Raw genomic sequence first — 25000 nt, forward strand, 5'->3', positions numbered from 1 at the left:
TGTGTGTGTGTGTGTGTCCCACCATCCATGGGGTAGTAGCAGGCTCCTGTGGCAGGGTCATGGCAGCAGCCCAGCAGGTGGCACTGTGGGGCAGACACTGGACCTGGAGCACAGGCTACCCACTGCTCACTGGGCACATCACACCCTGGAGGAGGGGGAGAGAGAGGGGGGGGGGGGAGAAAGAAAGAAAGAAAGAAAGGAGAGAGAGGGAAAAGGGAAAAAAGAAAGGAGAGAGAGAAGAAAGAAGGAAAGATAGAAAGAAATAAAAGAGAGAAAGAGAGGAGGTTGAAGAGGGGGCCAAAAGACCGAAACAGTAATGCAGATGAAAGTCAGATGAAAACGCCACACTAACATCTGTGATAATAGTTTAGTCTTATTAGTATATCTCATCATTGCAAGCAGATAGAACTTAGTTCCGTGTGACGCCACGGTGGCGTGCTGGCACAGCGGACTTACGGGGTGTTGAGGGAGGCGTGGGCAGAGGGCAGGACAGCTGGGCCTGGGCCTGCCGCCCGTCCCACAGCTGATAGCTCAGCACCACCGTGTGCTCGTTACCCTGCTTACAAAACAGGAGCCACCAGTCATAAATAAATAATAAAATAAATAAAAATAAATCAGCAGACATCATGTAGGTCTGACATGAACTCATCTTGCCAACAAATAACAATAATACTCTGATACTTGATTGAACATTTAAACATATGGACGTCTGATTGTCTGACCTTGACCATCATATGGCAGGAGTTGAAGGGCAGGGTGATGGTGATTTGGTTGCTTTTGCCCATGCTCACTTTGTACCCACAATGCACTGGGGCATCCTCCATCTTCACCTCATTCCCGTTCAGGTCTAGAGATAGAACACGACGCAGTCACAAATTCCACTATGCTAGAAAATGGAGGGGGTACCAGCTGACAGTGTCCCTCTATGCAGAATGAATGGACTAACTGCATAACATACGAGGGAAACCTGATTCAGTAGTACAATAAGGCAACTTTTTCATTGTTATTTACAACATAGATAACAATATTGGCCGGGATTCCCAGATTCGTTAAGAAGCTCTTAAGTGCTAAGAACTTCTTAGGAGCGCTCTAAGAACGTTCTAAGAATGCTCCTGAGAAGTTCTTAGCACTTAAGAGCTTCTTACCAAATCTGGGAAACCCGTGCATTGTGTGTCTACGGGGTACTTCAATATTTTAGATTTGAATTAAAAGAGACCCTAAAGCTTGATTTGAGAGCGTACCCCGTGAGCACGTACCCTTGACCACTACACTTCATAAATAAATAAAATAATAAATTAAACACTCCGTGAGCACGTACCTTTGATCACTAGAGCGGACACAGGCCCAGGGGGAGGAGCTACGGCCATGTGCTGGGCGGAGCACAACACCGCCGGCTTCGGGACGGGGGACGGCAGATCCGTCGGGACGGGAGGGACCAGAGTCCATTGACCAGCGCCCTCTGTGGTGGTGGAGGGTACCGGTACCGGTACCGTCACCGTGGTGGGTGGGGTAGTCGGTGCGGTCGTGGTGGTCGGTGGCAGGATGGGGGCCTGGCACAGCAGGTCCAGGTGGTGATAGCGTCCGAGCACAACGTCCCAGAACCTCAGAGGCAGCGACAGGATGGAGCGGTCGTCCTGGAGACGGAATAAACAAAAACAAATGTTTTGATCTTGATGAGACGTACTCGTAATTTCCCGACTATTAGCCGTGGCTTATACATTAGATTAGATAATACTTTATTGTCTGTTACACAAGGGTTACATAAAATTTGATTTTGCAGAATTTCTTCAGCTACGAGGTTAATACAGGGGGGCAGTTAATATGGTTTTGTTTCTTTGAACTTGCATAAAACAGTGCCCCCTTTCCGATGGTTAGTACAGAGTCCCAATATCTGCACTATATACGAAGTATTGGAAGTAGGCAAGTAGGATTTGAGATGCAGCCACAGTATAGTGGTAGTAGAGGGTTCCACTCACGTGTTGTCGGGAGTGGCAGGCGGGGAGAGGTGAGGAGAACAGCGCCCCCATCAGGGCTGGAGTCACCTCGTAATGGCAGTGAGGTTGAGTGGAGGCCACAGACACCCAGGAGTCTCCGGCCTCTGGAAGGGGGGGAGGCACCGATCACAAGAATTACTCAACTAAGTCAGTTTCCATTTTATTCCATTTTTAAGATATACACTGTATATTTTTTTGGCTGACATGCAACTGGGACCTCCACACAATTGGTCATGGCTAAATAAGACTGACAATATGAACAAACTTTTGGCAGATTCACAGATTTCATCTTTAACAACCGTTACTCTTTAAGTCACATTATGTCACGGAGCACAGATCAGTCCCTCACCTCTGAGCTGGATGGAGTCGAGATGGGCTGTAGGCAGGGAAACAACCAGGCGATCCACTGCGCAGGAGAGTGACGGGGACAGTCTGGGTGGATCAGCAGAGGAGGAGGAGGAGGACGGAGAACTGGGAACTTTGGGGGGCCCAGATATCTCCGCATCCCACAGTGCAGTCGAGGACTGGCCTTTGATACCACCGGGCGGTATGACCGGCGGCGTCAACAAAGACAACCCCTGGCCAGGATGCGTCGTTTGAGGGGCGGCAGTAGTCGTTGAGGTGAGCAAGTCGGGGTGCGGCAGTGGATAACCGGCACACGTCAGCCGGGAGTGCGGCGGACAGACGGGGACCGGGAACGGCGCCTGATACGGAGGGTAGAACAGCATGGGACGCACAGCGGGGCTCACCGGGTGTTTGGACCCGGAGCCTGCGGCAGGGGCAGTTGTAGCATCCTCAGTAGTCATGGTAACAGTAGTCGTGGGAGCCTGCGTTGCTACGGTGGTGGTCGTAGTGTGGGCGGAGCCAGGACCGGGCTCTGGCGGGGACGGCGCGTGAGTCCAGTAGAAGAGCGGCCAGGGGGGCAGCGGAGAGTGGGGGCCAGCTTTTGAGGGGTCACTGGAGGGGTCACCTGGAGGCTGGAGCGGTGGCGGTGGGGCAAACCAGGGGAGGCCAGGGGCAGGAAACGTTTGCCCCGCGTAAGGGTAATGGCCAGGAACGACATGAGGAGAGGAGGGGATCTGTGAGTGTGGGCCCAGGGCTGGAGAGGGAGGTGTGTTTTGCTGCTTGTAAGGGTGGGTGGGAAACATTTGCCCCATATACGAGTAGGGGTGGGGCATCATGGGGTTGTAACCCCACATGGGGGCAGGAGGTGTGGGGGCAGGAGGTGTGGGGGCAGGTGGGGGTGAGGTGGGTGCCGGCGGAGGAGACGGAGCGATGTGGTCCGTACGAGGAGGAAAACCCGGAAACAGCTGCCCAGGGGGAAGAAACCCCGGGAATATGGGGGGGTAGAGCGGGAGTAGAGGACCTGGAGGGGGGTAGCCGGGCACCGCGGCGGGGTCGGGAATCGGGGCCGACGGCACGGCAGGAGGAGGAGGAGGAGGAGGAGTGGGAGGGGAGGGTGCGGGCGCAGGCTTGTGGGAGGGTGGTGGTGGAGTATGGGGCTGCTCCTTCGGGCCGGGCTTTTTGGACAGGACAGAGGAGGAGGACGGAGACGGAGACGGAGAGGACGGATGACCGATCAGGTGAAGGCGCAGAGGACAGGACATGGTGAACTCGATTCCGCCGATGACGACGACGATGGTGCTGTGGCCATCCTGAGGGGTGAAGCAGCGTTGTTAGAGGTCGGCAACAGAATTAGGGTTAGTCACGCTATAGCAAGGACACAAGGAAGTTTGTCACATACATAGAAATACTAATGCAGTGAAATGCCGTTTGGTGTTTAGCTTTTGAAGTGTGAAGTGTGAAGGGCACGGCTGAAGTGCCCTTGAGCAAGGCACCTGACCCCTCACTGCTCCCCGAGCGCCGCTGTTGAGCAGGCAGCTCACTGCTCTGGGTTAGCATGTGCTTGACCTCACTGTATTCACTGCGTGCTGTGCGTGTTCACTGATTCACAAATTGGGATAAATGCAGAGACCGATTTTCCCTCACGGGATTCTAAAGAGTATATACTATACTTAAGATCAATAAATATTTGAATTGATAGCAAGAGAGAGTATAAAGGTGCAGTGTGTGTAGCCTACAGTCCATGTGCACGTGTGTAAGGACCTGTGTAAGGACCTGTGTAGGACGTGTGTATGTGCAGCTCATTTAGCTTTGCGCTTGGTCAGGCTCCAGATGGCTTGAGGAAAGAAGCTAGATTAGCACTCGTATCTAGCCTTTTGTCAGCCCCGTTTTTGAAGAGACGTGTTTGCTCAAATCTAACCAGAGAGGAAAATGAGCCGTATTTGAGAGCAGCTCATAAAAACAAACGATAGTCTGTGACTGGTTTTTATATTACCACTGCATCCTCTGGACCCTCCAGACAGGTGCTTTCGCTTAGCGGGCGCGCATTAATCAAAAAAGAGGAGGCAGACCTGTCCGAGTCTTTACACAAGCCCTCATAACTTTTAACACACCGCTCATTTCCAATCACTTCCATCTGTTAACCTCCCACTGAGCTCTCTGGGTGCCTCTCATTTGGTCTTTTATGCACCCTCCCCTCCTTCCTCGATCCTCGTCCTCACTGATCTAGATAAAGAATGATGGGGCGGCAACAATGGGATAGTCTATCCAGTGTTGGTTATAGATCAGTCGGAACGCCCCTCGAGGATCGAGGACAGATGTTGAGAGGCACTCTCTCTCAGAGGGGGAGGAGGAGGCTGCATTACATCTGTCAAACAGCAGGGGGCGCCACTCAGCCTTCAGTCACAGCAAGAGACCTGTTTGACTTACCTTCAGTGAAACATGACAAAGGCTTCTTGCCGAAATGCCGTCAAATAAAAACTGGAATCAGGATAAGAGTGTGCGGTCTCCTCATTCATCCTCATCGACTTTATCCCGCGACCAGCACCTCGAAAAAAGTACAGGTGTGCGCTGTTTTTCCTGAAAACATGACTTACCTTCAGCGTGACACAGGAAGAGGTGTAAGGGGCGAAGACCAGCACGAGTCCAGGAGGAGAGCCCATGGGATGAGCACACTCGGGAGACACCAGAGGCACCCGTGTATCCTCCACTGAGATGCAGAGGTGAGGGAGAAGATCGTATAGGGGAAGTCAGAGGGACTTTTTTGTGAAGAAATAGAAATACACTTTCTATATGCAGTAAAATGCACTTTCTATATGCTAGAAAGTACACATTCTATATGCAGTAATAATGGCATGAAGTTGTAATAATGGCAATGAAGTTGACTGTTGGGGGTTCTGTGAGATGTGTGTGCATGCTGTTGGTGTTTGCATTGTGCTTTATGGATGTGTTTGTATTTCTTATGAAGACACTATTTGTTTTACCTGTGCAGGTCCTAAAAAGTGTGTGAATTGCACATATAAATGCCGGGGGAACACTATTTCCCTCTAAGAACATCACGTGTAAAACAATCATTGTGAATCCGAGCCCTCACAGATGCATTATTTGTATCATATCGTCAACGATTATAGACTGGAATTAAAAGTAAACAAATGTGGGCCTGTAAAATGGACTTTGTGTACCACACAGAATGAAACGACAATACAGGCACACAACGTGGATCTACAAATAGAGGAGGAGGAGGAGGAAGGAGGTGGAGGAGGAGGAGGAGGAGGGAGAGGAGGAAGAGCAGGAAGAGGAGGAAAGCTTCTCTAGCATCTGCTCTGATGAATACACTAGGCAGGGGCCTCTGTAACTTCAAGACAGGCAAAAATGCAAAAGGTCAAAGGTGAAGCATTGCATACGATCTTTGAATGGCTAACAAATGTGTTGGGGGCTGTGGAAAGGTTCTGCCTCAAGCATGTGTTTTGAGTTTGTGTTCAGGAGTATGGGTTCAAAACACATAATTGCTCAAACACTCACTGTCTGCCTCACATAAAGCACTGTAATCTAAAGACTAAGGACTTACACGCACACAATGAAAAAGCTATGAGCACCCATCCTGTCCATGGAATACACAAGACAGACACACTCCACGTGTGCGCAGACACACACAGAGAGAGAGAGAGAGAGAGAGAGAGAGAGAGAGAGAGAGAAAGGAAGGAGATATACAGAGACAGAGACAAAGAAAGAAAGAAAGAAAGAAAGAGAGTAAGCAAATAAGTAACTAAGAAAGAAAGAGAGATATACAGAGACAAAGAAAGAAAGAAAGAAGATAAGAGCACACAAGTTCCACCGATCCCAGTGTGAGCACCTTTGGCCGTAAGTGTGTGTCCCCCGTCCCCCGCCACAGCCACCTTCAGCACCATCCCGTGGGTCGAACACAGCAGCTCGGGAACGGAGATCACCGGGCACGAGATCTTCACGGGCCTTCCCCACCACAGCAGAGGGAGGACATAGCTGTCATTCTGGACGGAGGGGAAAAAGGCAGTCGTCAAAACCTTAGGACGAACTCTTCAGCGTTCAGAGTTTCCAACATGAAGATTTTGTTCTACAACAATGTAAAATTCTGAAATTCCACATTGAACATTCGATTTCCAACTCTCCCGTCCTACCAGTTTAAGTTGGTGCCTACCTCTCAAATTTTTTATTGAACAAAAAGTAGATGACTAGCTCAAAAAACGTACTTGAATAATGAGTAGCAGTAGCCAACTGGGGAAAAAAAATACTTTTTTAAACTCCCCTACGTTAAAAGTATTGGTCACCTCCCACCCCATTGTGCAACTAGAGTAGAGGCCTACCTCTTGGATGATGTAGCAGCAGTCATTCGGCATGCCCCTTGTGCAACTAGTGTAGAGGCCTACCTCTTGGATGATGTAGCAGCCGTCATACGGTACGCCCCATTGTGTTACAAGTGTAGAGGCCTACAGTACCTCTTGGATGATGTAGCAGCCGTCATACGGCACGCCCCATTGTGTTACTAGTGTAGAGGCCTACCTCTTGGATGATGTAGCAGCCGTCATACGGCACGCCCTATTGTATTACTAGTGTAGAGGCCTACCTCTTGGATGATGTAGCAGCCGTCATACGGCACGCCCCATTGTGTTACTAGTGTAGAGGCCTACCTCTTGGATGATGTAGCAGCCATCATACGGCACTCCCCATTGTGTTACCAGTGCACAGAGGCCTACCTCTTGGATGATGTAGCAGCCGTCATACGGCACGCCCCATTGTGTTACTAGTGTAGAGGCCTACCTCTTGGGTGATGTAGCAGCCATCATACGGCACTCCCCATTGTGTTACCAGTGCACAGAGGCCTACCTCTTGGATGATGTAGCAGCCGTCATACGGCACGCCCCATTGTGTTACTAGTGTAGAGGCCTACCTCTTGGATGATGTAGCAGCCGTCATACGGCACGCCCTATTGTGTTACTAGCGCACAGAGGCCTACCTCTTGGATGATGTAGCAGCCGTCATACGGCACGCCCCATTGTGTTACTAGTGTAGAGGCCTACCTCTTGGATGATGTAGCAGCCGTCATACGGCACGCCCCATTGTGTTACTAGTGTAGAGGCCTACCTCTTGGATGATGTAGCAGCCATCATACGGCACGCCCTATTGTGTTAGCGCACAGAGGCCTACCTCTTGGATGATGTAGCAGCTGTCATACGGCACACCCCATTGTGTTACCCGTGCACAGAGGCCTACCTCTTGGATGATGTAGCAGCAGTCATACGGCACGCCCCATTGTGTTACTAGTGTAGAGGCCTACTGTACCTCTTGGATGATGTAGCAGCAGTCATACGGCACGCCCCATTGTGTTACTAGTGTAGAGGCCTACCTCTTTGATGATGTAGCAGCTGTCACACGGCACACCCCATTGTGTTACCCGTGCACAGAGGCCTACTGTACCTCTTGGATGATGTAGCAGCCGTCATACGGCACGCGCAGCACCAGGTCCTTCCAGGTGTACCTCATGTTGTAGTCGCAGTGGGGGGGCAGGTGGAACAGGGAGACTGGAGAGGAGCCCTCTGTGGACGAGAGTTTCTGATGGTTAAAGCCCACTGTAGGCTACCTTACACTGACATACTTTGACAGGATTTGGGAAAGATTCTTGAAAGATTGTAGCCTTTTAACTAATGCCCCTCATTCAAAAGACTACAATCTTTCAAGAATCTTTCCCAAATCTTGTCAAAGTCTGTCAGTGTAAGGTAGGCTTTACAGTAGGTCACACAAACCATATTCCTGATACACCTGCTGTATTGAATTTCACAGAGGTTATATTTATGTTAACTGGTTTTGAAGATTAAGCCTATTTTTGTTTTAACTAATGCAACGGTGTCCCCATATTGGCTCTCTAAGCATCAAGTCCAATAAAATGGGGATAAAGTTTCCCATGTTCGTTAACAACATGGCTGAAGGACATGGCTACTTGTTACAGGAATACAGACACGTACCTCGCTCGACCAACAGATTCGTGTACCCTTTTCCGTGCGCCGTGAGGGTCATCGCGTTACCCGCGCATTCCACCTCGGGACTCAGCGACGGCCATCTCTCCGCCGTGTGAGTATCAGGGCCCGGTTGAAGAACAAACACCTTTCTCTGGTCAATGTGTCCTTCACGACAAGATGGGACGTGGACGAAAATACAGTTAGTTCGCCTATCAAGTTCATCCGTTATGAGTTGTTTGTTTCATGATGTAGGCAATTTTTTTCAGTGTTTCTCACCTGTGAAATCAGACTGGTAGCCGTTGTTAATGAGTGACCTTTTCTTGTGTGTGACTGAATGTGGTTGTAGGTTCCATGATCCATTTAGCAGGTGACGGATATTCAATTCTTCCCAAGGCCTTTGCTCCGTTGGCTGGCACTTCGCTGGGAGCGCACTTATAAATACAAATACAAATATTTTTGTCACCCGCACGCAAGACATCTCCAGTTGATGTTTTGCTCACATGCACGATTGCACACCGACAAACGGAGAGTGAAATCAATGCAGCACAATACAACAGAAAGGTAAAATTACCTGCACCTGGGTAGGTAGCCCTACGACATTCCAATCAGGTCGTCACCAGTGTAAACGTCATTCAGTTTCCAGTGCTCACAATTAAACTCAGAGGAAAAAAATAAATGAAGCTACATACAAACTTTGACACAAGAAAACGTTGTTGATAAACACGTACAAATTAATGAAAAACAGGCATCACTTTCCATGCACAGAGTGAAATTAAAGGAGCATGATTAGCGTTAATATTGATAGGACATAACGATTATTATTTTTATTCTATTATTATACAAATAAAGCTTATAAACCAAGTTTATACTAATATTCTTATTATATAATAACAAATGCAGATAACCTGAAAATAACTCCAAACTGGTGTGTTTTTGCACGTTTCATTTATTTCGCTTTCTGAAGCCTATATTTATCTGAACACAGAGAGAGAAAAAAGATTACTCAAAAACTGAACAGGTCATGATATGGGATACGCCTAATGAAAGGCACAACACCACTTTACAGTTTGAAACCTCCACATTCAAAAGTGTATCCAGGAAACAAGATTATTGGTTTATTTATCTTATTTCAGAGTGACAGTACATAGCAGACATTAATTCTTAGAGCTGCTATAGGCTGAGGACTTCCCACAGCGGCCTATCATTCTACAACTAAACCTATTCACCATCAACCAACACACAAAGAAAATCAGCAACAACCTTTATTGGCACTTAACCAACAGAACAGTCTCTGAGAGTATTTCACCGGGATTATCAACCAGGCACCTTCCCTTGTTATGTTGTGTAGTGCACTTCAAATAATAAACTGGCACAGCTGGGTGGGTTATGCAGCAAACTATTCAGTGGAGTCCATGCCAAAACGTTGTTGGGAAGTTTGGGGATGGCCACTTCCTGTTCCAACATGACTGGGCACCAGTGCACAAAGCAAGGTCCGTAAAACACATTCCTAAACCTTGTGGAAAGTCTTCGCAGAAGAGTTGAAGCTGTTATAGATGCAAAGGGTGGACTGACGTCATCATAAACCCTATGGAGGAGATGTGACTGAAGTTCATATGTGAGTCAAGGCAGGTGAGCGAATACTTTTGGCAATCTAGTGTATGCGCTTGGGAAAACCAGAGAACATACAGTAGGTACGCTCCCTCTGATGCAGTTGAGGAGTAATGCATTATAAAAGGACTATGCATACCACTTCCAATAGATTTATTTGTACCCCCTTTAAAAAAAAAGGAGTTACTCTGCAGCAAAATGCCAATACACCCAAAAAGCACAGTACGTTGACCACGCTATCAAATGAATCTTCCACAAAACAAAACAAAAAAAGTCACAAAGTTGAAACACTTTATTGGAAGAGCATTCAGGACGAAGCTACTGCATTTCTGCTGGTTTGTCATCCTCAGGGTGCTTTTGACCCCCAGACGTAGAGGAAGTGATGCGTCAAGCATCTCTGGGCACAAAGGACCAGAGGCCAGAAATCAGAAGAATCGTATTTCGAAATGCCAATCTATACACCCAAAAGCACATAGAGTGTGTTGACGACGCTTTCATCCAATGAAACTTCAGTCTCAAGAAAAAACAAAACAAGTCACACAAAATGAAGTTGAATAAACCATTTTATTGGAAGAGCATTCAGGTGGTCAGTAGCCAGAAATCAGAGTATTGTATTCCGTACTGTGAAGGGCAGTGAAGCTCGGCGATTTGATGACTGCTGAGTGGGGATCATCATGACCAGTGCCTAACATCATGACTGTCCACTTCCAGACCTATAGGCTGCCTATAGGGGGATGCAGCTATGGCTAGTGACTGAATGTTTCTGAGGCTGTGATCTGGACCTGGGGTTGCCTGGCCGGCATCTAATACCCGACTCTTGACCAAGGGTCTCGAGCAAAAAGTCGTGCGAGGGAGTTGCTTGGTTCAGACGGTGGAGGATAAAGAGTTTCGAACACTTGATTGGAGGCTTGAGAGACTTCCTGGGTCAGAGACTGCGGGACCTGGGTCTGCTCAGGCACCTGCTGAAGCTGGGTCTGTGGAGACGCCTGCTGAACTTGGTTCTGCTGCGGAACTTGCTGGAACTGTTGAGCTTGAGAATTTAAAAAGTTCTGTACTGCTGGTCTCAATAATTGTGAAGCTTGCTGGATTTTGTGCATCGTCACACCCATCTCCTCCTGAGGGCCCTGCTGAACCTGGTTCTGTTGAGACGCCTGCAGAACCTGGGTCTGTTGAGGGATCCGCTGAACCTGGGTCTGTTGAGACGCCTGCGGAACCTGGGTCTGTCGAGACGCCTGCGGAACCTGGGTCTGTTGAGACGCCTGCGGAACCTGGGTCTGTTGAGACGCCTGCGGAACCTGGGTCTGTCGAGACGCCTGCTGAGGAACTTGCTGGGGAACCCGCTGAACTTGAGGCGGTTGTGGTAACTGGGAAGCTTTAGATGGTTGCTCAGGAGTGGTGGGGGTTTTAGAGAGAGGATCTGCGATCCCAATGTCTGGGCAGGACAGACTCATGTCCCTCTCCTCTGACCTGATGGTCAGGTTGTGGAAGCCATTCTGTAAACCAAAAAAACAAAAAGGCGTTCGTTTAGCGGGTCATCTTTACATCCTTCGTCTGACGTGCCACCTTCTTAACACTTTGAGTAATTTGCAGCCATAATTATTGTGTTTTATGTATTCATTTGTTCATTGGCAAGTTTCTATTTCAAATTGACATCTTAAATGTCGATTTGGATAAATTGCTTCATGTTAAAACAAAAACATCAATAGATGTTTTATTTACTAGCAATTGAACAAAAATGAAAGATTAATAAAAAAAAAAGGGGGGGGGGTGGCACAGTGGAGTTATTACGCACCTCACGGGTTATGCCACAGCCAACGTACGTTGTCGAAAAAGACAGCATCTGTGGAGCGGTGTAGACTTCGAACTGGCACAAGGCTGGTGCATGCTGTAGGGGGATCCATCTGCCGTTAACTGAAAGGCACAAGAAGCAAACTTGGACAATTTCCCTTCATGGAGGCATATTGGGCTGGGTGAACCCTGCCTGACCTGCCGGCACGTTTGGATTTCGCCTGGCAGCTCAGGCTGGAAACCTGCACATCTACTGTATCTCCTCTGCCAGAATCTTTGGCTCCGATCACAAACTAGCTTATCCAAAAGATGCAACGTATCGTTGTTCTGATTGGTTGAAGGCGTACGGAGTCATGATTTGAACGATGCCAATAGAGCTCGACAGTCCCGCCCCTCCTCCGAGAGAGCACTCCTCTCGTGCAGTAAAGCACAGACTCCCTATCCTAATGTTCAATCTCTTAAAAGATTGAGTTTAGTGGTGATAGCCAGACTAGAGGCATATGGCACATCTATCGAAATGGCAATGCATTCCACACAATATGTCTGAGAGAGTCTGAGATGACACCACGAAAACACACATGACCGGACAACTTTGTGTGGAAATTCACCTGCAACAGCATGGGGATGTGGACTAGACTGCACTGGCTGAGGTTGAGAACAAAACAAAAACTTGAAGTCAGAGTTCCCACTTCTGAACTCAGGGTAAGTCGATTTACCCCGACGTTAGGGTTGGAACTGAAGTCCGACCTCCGACATCCAAGTTGTCTGGAATACAGCATTACAGTAATTTCCCGCATATACGCCGCATTGTGTAGGCTATAAACCGCAGGACAGTGTTTTATGTTATGCAATTTTTTTTGCAAAATCAGTCTATAAGCCGCGGCCAATAGTCGGGAAATTACGGTAGTTAGATGATGCTACCCATCTTGTCAATCCCATGATGTATTGTGCGCTGGTCTATTAGTGGCACGCTATTGGCAATTCTTTGAGCTGAATGGGTTAATGTTTCCATATTCGGTGAATCCAAATCACACAATTACACCATCAAGCAACATATGTTTAAACTGGAAAGAAACTCACCATTTACTGAAAGCTTTTCCTTCAGTTCATCCCCAAAAAACAAAACGTCCATTGAGTGTGTTTTGCAAATAATCAGTGGCGGTTGTTCTCGAGGACAGGTCGCCTGTATAGGTCTTCCAAACCACATCAGGTTGAGAACATACGCAGAATCCTGTCATAAACAGACAAGATGAGGACACTTAAGCATGACAATTACAAACAAAATGGCCACAATTGTGATGAAAGATGGGTGATGTTTAGCCCAGTCCTGATAAAAAAAAAAAAAAAGTGTTCCTGGTGACTGTAGGCCAACTAACACCTGACGTTTCTGAGCGCACGTAGGCCTACCCGCAATTTCACTAAGGTGGGGAAATGCAAACGGTACCTTTAAATTGGAAGTTTAGCACATACCGTATGTTTGTGTAGTTAAGACATTAAAAAACGCTTAAAATCACTGAAAATAGCATGCAAGCACGAGGAACGTACCTGCGGTTGGACAAAACACCCATCAAAGCGAGAAACCAAGACAACGTGCTTGCTCAACGTCTTGGTAATTATGTTACAGTAGACAGGTAGTTCCTTTAAGGTAAGTGGTAAGCCATTCGCTGCAAAGAGTTTTACATAAAGAGAAAATAATAATAATTAGGCTATATGATATTTCGTGTGAGTCACTCAACCTGATCAAGCCCGATCGTCGACTCCATACTCACGCGCAAGGACATGGAGGTTTTCGGCATCGCCAGACCGAATCCTCACATGGATCGACTTGTCTCCGCACAGAACTTCAGGGTCCTCTGGAACAGTCTTACCTGTCCGCGTCCTCAACATATAGTTCTTGTAAGCGGCCTCGCGTTTCGCATAATCTGCAGGACTGGCACTCCGTGGCTGTCTGTAGCTGATCACCTCGTCCTCTGAAACATTCTCTCCAGTTGCTTCGTTTGGCAAGAGTTTAGTAGAGTTAGACGAAGTATTCGACACCTCTTCGTCAGATCCCAAACATGTGGGCAAAACGCCGACCAAAGCAATGACAATGTACACAACTGGACAAGCCTTGGGTATCCCAATCATTTTGAGTGTCAACTTACACACGCATGTGATTTATAAATCTCTATTATTAACGTGAACAACAAAACAAGCCAAATAAACCACACAAAAATGTGCTCCGGTGACCAGACCACATTAGGAGTAACTGACAATGTATCTCTAGCCGAGTAAATAACTTTTCAAATCGTTAAGTGGCAGGTGTTTGGTAATAGCTCTCTGCCCAATCACGAGCGTTCGGCCACAAACGTCCTCTGAATCAGTGGAAATTGCGGTGCCAACAGATGATTCGTCTATTTTCAACTATCATGAACGTTTGTTCTATTTAAAATTATGTTTAATAAGCTGTTTCATAATATTTAGTATTTTATTTCTAAATAAGCCTGTGTTATAATACATGTCTTCACCGCTGAGTTTCTTTTGAATTACAATCCTATACATTTATCTGCCTATCCATGCAAACAGACTTCTCACTTTCATGCAACGACTCGTGATTGGTCCGATTTTCCTTTATTGCCACCCAGATCTACAGTACCAATGGCTGAGCTCGAATGCGTGCCACAAGCAACGAAGCTCGCAGCATTTTTCTGACAGTGGGAGGGACAAGAGGCTATGATTTCAGGTGACCGTCCCATGGACACATGCTGCCGCGACAGAGCTTGCACATTAGTCCGGTCGACCTTCTAGGCTGCTGACAAGGCACTGGGGGCTAATTATCACCTGCGACAAAAACATATTTTGGCTTTCCTTAATGCAAGTAATTGATGAAATAACAGCCTTGGCTATAGACTTTTAGGGATGGGGAAAGGTTGGGATGCGATTGCAATAACGGACTAAGTTGGAACGGGTATTTTTTGTGTGTGTGACTTCAGTGCGTCAGACGTCAGTGATTATGGGCGAAGAAAGAGTAGTTTTTTGAAATGAGGGGAATTGCCACATCTGAGCATCGCTAACCGAGAGCTCACAGCCAGATAAGACAACCATTTCGTAATCGTCAGCCTGAGATGCACAGCTGTAGGACCCAATCCACATAGCCTAATTCTTTAAGTCCACACACCACTGATTAAGCAGCCTAACCCACTAAACCATATATTGCCGCAAAGCTTTAGCGCCGTTGATTTGGATTTTTTTTTCAGGCGAATACAGAAATAGGCTAACGGTCTGACGACAAATGAACTTGACGGTCTGGCCATGGATTGCGCAAGGACTTAGGAAAAGTAAGTCCTTGGGATGGGTGGGGTTTCACTGCAGTGGAGGCGAGAGCGGGGTGGGGGGAAGGAGGGTGGCGGTGCTGATGCAAGGGATGCTGCCTATGAACTGACTTTGCCGGGTGGATTTTTTTTATTTTGAAAATCGAGAATCGTGCGTAAATTTGCAGACCCTTGAGCAGGTAATGATATCTCAGACACTTTTGATATACGTTTGGTCATTGCAGTAGCCTAAGGAGTTACTTTCGGAAAGATATTGCATTTAATAGCCTACGGAAGCCTGCGTCCTCCAAATGCTGCACAGCCTGCACTGATACTAAACAATAGCCCGATGTTAAAGTAGGCTGCTGCATATCTCAATCACGTCGGCGACAGGTCGAAATATGTTTCGCGTGTTCGATCTTAGTCGTGGATTTGCCATGCAGACCCAGTCTGCCCGTGTAACTGACAGTTTAGGACTACATCATCACGGGCCTCCTTCATATAGTATAATGAACAGGTAGCCTGTGCCGCAGGAATTGCCGGTCGTTCGTTTATTGTGCGACTACTGTTAGAATAGCCTATATCAAAACTAAAAAAATGGAACAATAGGCTACAGGCTAGCAGTGCTTCGTTGAAAATGACTATGTGATGCATAAAGATAGCCTTCTACGCTACCATATCAATGTCAATAAACAGAGATGGAATAATGCAACTTATGAGTTCTGTTCGTTTTTTTTTTTTTTTGCAAGTTGCGGTTAAAATGAGGGGAAATGTCCATCTCAGTGCTTCACTGGGGAAGAAACTATCACGTTATTTTTCTCTGCCACCCATTATAAATAAGTAATGATAGAGGGCAACTGAAGATTTAAGGTCCTCCATCTTGGCTCCTCACCAGTCTGCATGTAGCCTACATGAAAAAACTGTAGATCACATGTCCTGTGTAATATTAAGAAATAGTTTCACAAACTCCCCCTCTGCCCCCCCCCCCCCCCCCCCCCCCTCTTTCTCTCTCTCTCTCTCTCTTGCAGTGAGTATGTTAAAGGCCCTTGCTGGAATATGCTTCCTCCATGTCACCGCAATTGTGTTCCTCTTCATCGCTGTCATTGACGATGTGAGTGTTTCTGTGAAGACAGAGAGATGACGTCTCAGTTTTCCTTTTGGGTTTACTTTGCTCTGATTTGTTTGAATTGCACAGTGAAAAAATGGGGCCCCCTAGCTAGATATAGGCCAGAAGTCATCAATGCCAACGCCTCCTCACTAACCTAACCATTCATCTATTCATCTGTGTAGTTTTCTACACAGGTAGTGTACTCAGGTGGTGGGACGATGACCAAATCAGAACCTCAAACAAAAAGATCATCATCATCGTCATCTGAAATCAGTTACTGAACAGCCTGGAGACAGTTCTTACAGAGCATGCATAAGAATAAATATGGCAAGAATAGGCGATAACCTCTCTTACACAAATGCACAAGAAAAGAAGTTAATGTGTATTGCTTTGCTTTTTTTGTATTGTGGCGCTATAGTAGCCTATGGTATTGTATTGCGATGCATTGTGTTGTGATGATATGTAGTGTATTGTATTGTGATATATTGTGTTATATTGTATTGTGATGTATTGTCGTGTCATAGTGTATTGTGATGCATTGTATTGTGATGCTATGCTATTCCAATGAGGCAGCAGTAGTAGCAGAGAATATGAAGATTAGCCATTTGGAATAACAGACTGTAACCACATAATTCCACAGCAAGCGCTGAACATAGTATACCGTATTGTGCCACCGTGTCCAGCGTTGTCTTTGTGACGCGGTGTGTTGTGGTCTGCAGGCGTGGTGGTTCACGGACAGCCTGTACTCGGACATATGGGGGCGCTGGGTGATGGAGTACAACGATGAGGTCTGGGTCTACACCGACCTGCCCAGCTCCTACCGGAGAGGTGAGAGCAACGTCTCGGAGAGAACCGAGCGCACGTGTGTGTCTTTATGTGTACTTCAATCGCATCACAGGTGTAGCAGAAATACTGATGAGTCATGTTTTGTGTTTTCATTTCCTTTGGCTGTTACCTCTGCCTGCCTGCCTGCCTGTCTGTGTTTGTTTGTTTTTTTTGTTTGTTTGTCTGTGAGGCTGGCCTTAAGCCTCTTTTCACTGTCTGCCTGTCTGTCTGTTCAGATAATTTAACCCAAGGGGCAATTCATTAGACAGCCAACCCACCCATGAAGGGGTTAAAAGTTAAAAAGTGTGTTAACATACACTGTATTAAAGTGTATGCAATGTTAAGAATGATAAATAGACAAATAAATACGGTCTGTTTGTTTGTTTGTTGGTCTGTGAGGTTGGCCGTAAGCCTTTTTTTTTAATCCTCATTTGTGAAACACAGGGCTCTCTGTCACGCAATTTAATCTTATTTGATCTGTTTATTTAAAACCACATGACAATGTACCTCATCACTGATTGGCCACTGCCTCTCTTCTCATGTCCATCCATTGGCTATGTTTATGAACTGTTTCTTCTGCAACACAATGTCAATGCCCCCCCCCCCCCCCATGACCATAGAGGGATTCGACTTGGTGTAGCCTCCTGCAGCCTCCTGCTAGCCTCCATTCAACCATGATGTATTCACAATTCGGGTTTGAAAACATATCAGAATCTCCGAAATAATCACGCTATGCAGTCAGCTTAAGACAACTGCAGGCGGCTACATCAAGTCGAATCCCACTAATATCAAAGACCCCCCCCCCCTTCGTGACCCACCACAGACTGTGACTGTTCTTGTCGTCCGTCTTGTGTGTAGTTTCCTATGGTTTGACTATGTTTATGAACTGTTTAGTGCTTTTCTAGTTTCCTATGGTTTGACTATGTTTATGAACTGTTTCTTCGGCAACACAACATCAACCCCCCCTCCCCTTCTTCTGCAAGACAATATCAATGCCCCCCCCCCCCACCACCACCACCCCCTTCGTGTCCCACCACAGACTATGACTGTTCTTGTCGTCCCTCTTGTGTGTGTGGTTTCCTAGACTACCTGGGTGCGGTGCAGGCCTTTGCGGTGCTGGCCTGCATGTTCCTGGTGTTCTCCCTGTTTGCCTTCATCTACCAGATCATCATGCTGGCCAAAGGAGAGCGCTTCATGCTCACCGGGGTGCTGCAGCTCTTCGGCTGTAAGTGTACACACACACCAGGGGGCGCTCTTGGAGTAGATTCAGCATGATTAATTACAGCATTATATTATATAGTATAACTAGAAAAGCACAAGTTAGTTGTTTGTTTTTGGCTGCCTACAGTAGGTCTGAAAACATGTGATACTTCAGTTTTACCTCTCTGGACCAAGTCTCCGCTCACGACTGCAAGTTTGCTTTTTTTCCCCTGCAAGTTCGGGGACTTCGTTAGCACCTTGTCGGAGCAAAGCCATTTAGAAGATGCTCCTTTTTGGTAAAGGAACTGGCACTCAAAGGGGGCAACTCCGAGCAAGGCTCTTCAAAGGGGGTCAAAAAGAAAGGTGTCGTGGTGCTTCATCCTTTTGGCATTTCGACCAAAGTAAGACACTAGAGACCTGAGGACACTATTAAAAACAGCAGAATAGTCCTTTATAAAATGTTACAAATTAATGCTTGCTTAAATTAATGCTCAGGTTTCTGTCTGATAGTGTGTCTTATTAGGCTGGGTGAACCCTGCCTGAACTTCTGGCGAATTTTGGATTTCGCCCAGCAGCTCAGGCTGGAAACCTGCATATCTTTCTCCTCTGTTCCCTGCCAGAACCTTTGGCTCCAATCAGAAACTAGCTTATCCAAAAGACACACCGGATCGTTGGTCTGATTGGTTGAAGGACTAACCAAGCGTACAGTCATTTGAACGATGTTCATTGATCACGCCTCTTGTGCAGTAGAAACAAAGCGCAGCCTCCCCATACTAATGTTCAACTAATCTTAAAAGATTGAGCTTAGTATGGTGATAGCCAGACTAGTGTCTTACCCCTCTCCCCCTCTCTCTCATTGGTCAGGTTTCTTTCTAATGGTGTGTCTTACCCCTCCCCCTCTCTCTCATTGGTCAGGTTTCTGTCTAATGGTGTGTCTTATCCCGCCCCCTTCTCTCTCATTGGTCAGGTTTCTGTCTAATGGTGTGTCTTACCCCTCTCCTCTCTCTCTCATTGGTCAGGTTTCTGTCTAATGGTGTGTCTCACCCCTCTCCTCTCTCTCTCATTGGTCAGGTTTCTTCCTGATGGTGTGTCTGTCGGTGTACACGGACCACTTCCACCAGGGGGAGAAGGACGGCTGGTACGGCTACTCCTACATCCTGGCCTGGCTGGCCTGGCTGCTCGCGCTGCTCACCGGCGCCCTCTACATCATAGTGAGGAAGAACATCGAGTAGGAAGGAGAAACACACACACATACACACACAGATATACACACACACACACACACACACACACACACACACACAGATACACACAGATACACACACACACACACACACATACACAGATACACACTCACACACACGGACACAGATATATACAGACACACAAACACACACACACATACACACACACAGTCATCCAGAAGCAGCTGACACTGGCACAGAGCAGCAGGACCAGATCTGGAACAGAAAACCACACCACTTCTGGGCCGCGTCCGGGCCAAATCGACGCCAGACCTGGGTCGGGCCAGATCAGGGGCAAATCACGAGTATGTTCCAGCGTCAGCTGCCTTCTGGGTAACGGAGGAAGGAGGGTGAGGTGTCGGGGTGTTGGGGTGCTGGGACTCCTTAGCAAGTCAGGGTCAGTCAGGCTCTCAAGGCCAAAGTATACTTCTGCGGATACGGTCCAGAATGCACGGTGTGGCTAACGGAAGTTTGAGTTTGAGTTGTCCGCACTGTCCGTCTGGACTTCCCCAGCTGCGCCAAAATAATGTGTGTCTGTAGTACGGACCCTCATCGCCTCTGTGCTGCACGTACTCCAGACAGGTGAGGGGTGCAGAAACAGCACAGATGATCCAACAGCTGGAGTTTCCATCAGTATAGCTCCCTCCACTCTTTCCATCTCCCTCCTTCTCTCTTTCTCTCCCTCCCTCCCTCCTCTCTCTCTCTCCCCTCCACTCTCTCTCCCTCCTTCGCTCTTTCTCTCTCTCCCTCTCCCTCCCTCTCTCTCAGCTCTCCAGAGGCACCACTTCAGATGTGCTTCTGTCTCGTAGCTCAAACGTCTCAAATGTGCTACTCTTCTTGAACACTTAGTTCTTTGTCCCGCCCCAGCATACTGAAATTAAATTAGTAAGGGGTTGGTCTTAATTACAGGTTACGGAGACTCCCGTCTATGAGGAAATTAATTTAGCTGTAAACAAAGTTACTCTGCCATGTGTGTGAGGCTAGATCTGCCAACTCAAACTTTGCACCAATGGATGTATTAGCGCTGAGCACAGGTAAAAAAAAAAAAAATCTCAATTTAAATTCTAAATTGATCAGCATTATACATTATAATAATTCTCCAGCAGTTACTTTGTGCCCGCCTGCCCGCACTGTTTGGATAGGAATGTGTTTAAACAATTTACTCGTAAGGGCCCGAAATCTTTTTATTATATCCTTCCTGAACCCTGAACATTCACACCTCGGGTGAGAGCATAGTGATTTCAATTAGTGTTGTTGGCAATGGGGCACTTTTTGGCACTAGTGCTAGATGTGTGTGCGTTAATGGGGCACTTTTTGGCACTAGTACTAGATGTTTGTGTGTGTTTTCTGCACAGCTACTGTATGTGAGGCTCGGAGGAAATAACGTTGGCACTGTGAGGTGGAGAGATAGGGAAACAAGCCGATGCGGCGTTAAGACAAAAAAAAAGAAGAAATATGTATAGTTATATATGTAAGTATGGTATGTAAAGACAGAGTAATGTATAAAGACAGAGATATATTATGGACACGATTTGTCGTTCTGTAAATTTCAAGCTGACCCATTCTTCTGTGCACGCCGAGAGCTTTGTTCAGGTTGTCCAATTCAAGTTAACGGTGCGTGTGTGTGTGTGTGTGTGTGTGTGTTCACGATCAGGGGAAGTCGACTTGTTAACGGTGTGTGTGTTCACGTTCACACGTGCAGTATTACATGCTGGGGGTAGAGCAGCGTTACGAGGACCAGAATCATTCATCTAGTCACTGTTGGTTATCTTCCGTTTGCAATTTTATAATCATAAATGTTTTTTATTTTTAAAACTTTTCATGTTGTTTTTTTTTTAATGTATAAATTGTACCTCTGCTAGAAGAGATATACACATAAGCAGACAGGTTTTGGGGCGACATCAGGATCGTGTCTGTGTATGTGTCTATCTCCGAACTGATTTGAAACACTTAAATGGAAGTCACGACGGGAAGTTCTTGCCGTTCTCAGAGGCCACAAATCAAAAGCGATGCTTTTAGTGGGAGTTGTGCTATTAGGCATGTGGCCTTTGCCTTTGTTTAATGGAGGGGAGGAAGTTGTAATTGGCTTCGGAGTTTTCCTTGCTAAGTGCCAAGTTAAGTGCTAGAGTAGATGCACCAGAAGCAAATGGAGGAGTTTGTCCATCTCCAGTTCGCTAGTTTAGCATAAGCATTAGCTTCAAAAGAGTGCTGGGATTTAAACTTTTTGGTTAGGCCTACTGTAAGGTTATCAAAACCCACCGGACCCCTGATGTAGACTGATGAAGATTACGTGTAAAGAAGAACCTCTTGGCCAGGGGCTATTTCCGCAGAATCACATTGTGGAGAGCACAAATCTAGATTCACCACCTGCAGTTAAGGGATGTATGTATTATAGACTCGACTGAGTTTCTGTCCCGCAGTTGGTGGTATAGTCTGTTGTGGTATATTCAGCCAATTTCTGTTCTCATTACCTCTGTCGCACATCATGTGTGTGCACATCATGGAATCCAGACTCAATAAACGGAGGAATTACACCAGACTTTGCAGTAGTGTGTTTGTTTGTTGTTTTTTATTTTGCTCTTATATTTACACCTTACATGTATATACGCATATTCTTCGGACATAAAACTTTGAATAAATATATAATCTCCATAGCTTCACAGCTCAGTTACAGCAGGCCGAGCGAGACATGACGTTAATGAATGCAGCGCCGGAGCTCACCAGATGGAGGCGCTCTGCCACAAGCAGACAGCCTTCGACCGGGGGAGGGAGGGAGGGAGGGAGGAGGCGGCCATCTTGTGCAAAACTCATGATTGAACCACAGATGACGCACCTCAGCTTTAACCAAGACACTTAAGGATGTGTGTGTGATGTGAAGTAACATCCAAAGCAAACTTAGTAAAACAATTTTTTGTAAACGGACATTGTTGAAACCAAAAAAAAAAAGTGTTCTGTCTGCACCAGGCAGAGAGGCTGGAATGTTCCTTAGACCATGATTCGGAGGGGGGGTTGCGGGATGGGTTAAACTAAACGCCCTGGCCAGAGGGGGTGATTCTCTCCTGCACCACCAAATGGAGAAGGTGATTCTCTTCGGCTGAGAACAGAGGCCTGTGAGAGGATAGGAGAGGAGAGGAGAGTGAGTGAAACATTTGGGAAAAGAAGAATATTCCTATTAGAAGGAGACAACAAAGGACTGAGGAAGAAGATGAGAAGTAACCAGTCAAAAAATAATAACAATAAAAGAAATGGTTCAAATTTGAAGAAGAAATAGAAGACAAAACAGAGGTTGGGGAGGAGTGGTTCAGTAGTCAAGGAAAGACAATAATGAGAACTAAACGAGACATACTGGTGTCACTGTAGTAAATTACCACACCAGTGAACAAAAAACATTTGAATGCCAGAGACGTACCACAACTCTGTCTGCAGAGCCTTCAGGGACTCGGTGTCTTTCTCTTGACAGGCCATCTAAAACACACACACACACACAATTAGTAAATCCTACATTTGTTAATTTGGAAAAAGCCTGGTACATTAACATGCGATTCGCAAATGCTTTTATCATTAAATGTATTCAACTGACACAGGCTTTTAACTTTACATCTGTACATCTATTAATTCTGGAGGAGCCTTCAATGTACATTTGTTCTGCTCTAAAGTAACTCACAGATGGGGCTGAATTAAGTGCCACAACCTTTCTTAGTACTTTGTTTGGTTAAAGAGCAATGGCTTATGGCCTGTGCAGACTACACGTTTTTCAGCCCGATTTTGCCACGATTGTGTCGTGGCCGACAAATTTCCAGTGTCGAGTCTCTGAATATGAAAAGTTGGGAACGACGCCGGACGGATGAAGTGTCTTGTTGTAATGTGACCTATTCAACAACCCACGATTTATTGTCTTATTGTCGACATTCCACGACGTTACAAACAAAAGTCTAGCAGTTCAGAATTTTGGGGACACTGACAACGTTGAGATGACGTGACAAGGCTACAATAGATCTTGTAATGTGGCCAGTCTTACAACCAAGATGCGGCAAGATTTTGTGGCCTGACAAGGTCAATCGTAAAAGATCATCGTGGAAGACAACAAATCGTGCAAATCGTTACATTCCTATACATCCATTTACATGTTCAGGGATTGAAGAAGTTAACGTGGGCACTTACCACTACAGACTGGAGGAGCAGGAAAATATTTTCTGGAAGGAAGGTGACTGTGGAGGAGAAAGACAGACTAAGATGATGAGTAAGCCGTGGCAGCCATTTTGTTTTCTGACTTAATGTAACGAGTCAACGATAACCTGTTGATCTGAGTAACCGTTACAATATGTAGTATATTTTGGGGGGCTTTTTTTAACTTTATTTTAACAGAACAGTGAGAGACTGACAGGAAGTGAGTGGGGGAGAGAGAGATGAGGAGGGATCGGGAAACGACCTGGGTCGGGGTCGGACTCGAACCCGAGCCCCCGTGGGCACAGAGACGCCCCAATGGAACGTTCAACACAATCCAGCGCTAGAGTTTCTCATCTCCCTTGAAGACGCTCAGCTTCAAGTTTAAATAGTACTGTACGACCCAAAGGTGAAAGAGTTGATAGCAGGAACACAGTCTACACAAGGCAACATCCAAGTAGACAAAGTTTAGGCTGCTGCACAAAGCGGAAGTCACAGCAATAACAATAAAGGAAGGGCTTGCCCCAAAACGTCACATTATTAAATATTTGCTTGGAAACTTTGTCTGGTGTGCAGACTTTATTGGCCTTGCTGAAACAAACTGATGGTACCTTTACTCAACAACAGCACGTTGGGCCACAATTTTCTCAGAAAATCTCTTCACATTTTCACGTCCTGTGGGGACAAAATCATGACGGGAACTATCACCTCCCTGACTTAACTCCACCTGTCTTTCCCTTTCACCTGAGACAGAGGAGCACACCTTGACCGTGCGAGTCGAAGGACTCCTAGGCGTACCTCTTCAGCGTCTACGTGTGTGTGTGTGCGTGTGTGTGTGTGTGTGTGTGTGTGTGTGTGTGTGTGTGCGCGCGCTCACCTTGACTGTGCGAGTCGAAGGACTCCTAGGCGTACCTCTTCAGCGTCTACGTGTGTGTGTGTGCGTGTGTGTGTGTGTGTGTGTGTGTGTGTGTGTGTGCGCGCGCGCTCACCTTGACTGTGCGAGTCGAAGGACTCCCAGGCGTACCTCTCCAGCGTCTGGGCATGTTCAGGAAGCAACTTCTGAGGTGGGGGCTGAGGACAGCCAATCAGACAACAGAAATAAGTATCACTTATTTATGATTGCTTAAGACAGTAGTGTCATTCCCTTACTACTGACCGAGGTTTATACATTGATTTTGAGAAAATAAGTACCTTCGGAAAAATAAGTACCGTCAGGAATATAAGTACGGTACTTATTTTCCCGATAACGACCAGCGTTCCATTCATTATCCCTTACATATTGTGAAAAAGGACATTGATGTTTACATTCTAAAAATATAATTTATAGCTTAAAGTTTAGTATGTGTGGGGTGAGTGGGACCCACCTCTAACAGCATGAGCAGGAGCACCCTGGAGATCTCACACTTGGCCATCAGGTCCATGAACGCCCCTGGAACACAGGACACAC

The 25000-nt window shown here is 46.6% G+C and overlaps 4 protein-coding genes across 7 annotated transcripts in view; 1 reads left to right on the top strand and 3 right to left on the bottom strand.

Moving 5' to 3' along the window:
* Positions 1-8835, bottom strand: part of LOC134077687 (proline-rich protein 36) — a 14219-nt gene extending 5384 nt beyond the window's left edge. Inside the window, exons 1-11 of the mRNA XM_062533355.1 lie at positions 8603-8835; positions 8333-8491; positions 7788-7906; positions 6190-6343; positions 4934-5046; positions 2344-3649; positions 1977-2098; positions 1319-1634; positions 723-847; positions 457-556; positions 23-145 (exon numbers count right to left, since the gene is read on the bottom strand). Coding sequence (XP_062389339.1) covers positions 23-145; positions 457-556; positions 723-847; positions 1319-1634; positions 1977-2098; positions 2344-3649; positions 4934-5046; positions 6190-6343; positions 7788-7906; positions 8333-8491; positions 8603-8804 — 2839 coding nt within the window. The 5' untranslated portion in view covers positions 8805-8835. The remainder of the gene's footprint in view (positions 1-22; positions 146-456; positions 557-722; positions 848-1318; positions 1635-1976; positions 2099-2343; positions 3650-4933; positions 5047-6189; positions 6344-7787; positions 7907-8332; positions 8492-8602) is intronic.
* Positions 8836-10645: 1810 nt separating this feature from the next.
* si:ch73-90k17.1 (uncharacterized) lies at positions 10646-14030 on the bottom strand. Of its 2 annotated transcripts, XM_062527937.1 has the most exons (6): positions 13492-14030; positions 13268-13386; positions 12803-12953; positions 11727-11845; positions 11230-11427; positions 10646-11175 (listed from the first exon to the last, which is right to left on the bottom strand). In XM_062527937.1, the coding sequence occupies exons 1-6, from the start codon at positions 13847-13849 to the stop codon at positions 10738-10740; spliced, it is 1383 nt and encodes a 460-aa protein (XP_062383921.1). In that variant the 5' UTR covers positions 13850-14030; the 3' UTR covers positions 10646-10737. The 2 variants fall into 2 exon arrangements, with proteins under 2 accessions (XP_062383921.1, XP_062383852.1); XM_062527868.1 differs by having other exon boundaries at positions 10646-11427; positions 13492-14028.
* A 404-nt stretch (positions 14031-14434) lies between these two features.
* emp1 (epithelial membrane protein 1) lies at positions 14435-19413 on the top strand. Of its 2 annotated transcripts, none has more exons than XM_062528043.1 (5): positions 14435-15039; positions 16041-16123; positions 16840-16948; positions 18030-18170; positions 19217-19413. In XM_062528043.1, the coding sequence occupies exons 1-5, from the start codon at positions 14994-14996 to the stop codon at positions 19375-19377; spliced, it is 540 nt and encodes a 179-aa protein (XP_062384027.1). In that variant the 5' UTR covers positions 14435-14993; the 3' UTR covers positions 19378-19413. The 2 variants fall into 2 exon arrangements, with proteins under 2 accessions (XP_062384027.1, XP_062384106.1); XM_062528122.1 differs by lacking the exon at positions 14435-15039 and adding an exon at positions 15155-15212.
* A 2535-nt stretch (positions 19414-21948) lies between these two features.
* The window catches only part of f8a (coagulation factor VIII associated), a 9500-nt gene continuing 6448 nt past the window's right edge, over positions 21949-25000 (bottom strand). For both annotated transcript variants that reach the window (XM_062539976.1, XM_062539975.1), the window contains exons 8-12: positions 24918-24982; positions 24543-24624; positions 23551-23597; positions 22799-22854; positions 21949-22497 (exon numbers count right to left, since the gene is read on the bottom strand). In XM_062539976.1, the coding sequence (XP_062395960.1) occupies positions 22416-22497; positions 22799-22854; positions 23551-23597; positions 24543-24624; positions 24918-24982 (332 nt within the window). In that variant the 3' untranslated portion in view covers positions 21949-22415. The remainder of the gene's footprint in view (positions 22498-22798; positions 22855-23550; positions 23598-24542; positions 24625-24917; positions 24983-25000) is intronic.

This window comes from Sardina pilchardus, chromosome 1, assembly GCF_963854185.1.
Source record: "Sardina pilchardus chromosome 1, fSarPil1.1, whole genome shotgun sequence".
Classification (NCBI taxonomy): Eukaryota; Metazoa; Chordata; class Actinopteri; order Clupeiformes; family Clupeidae; genus Sardina; species Sardina pilchardus.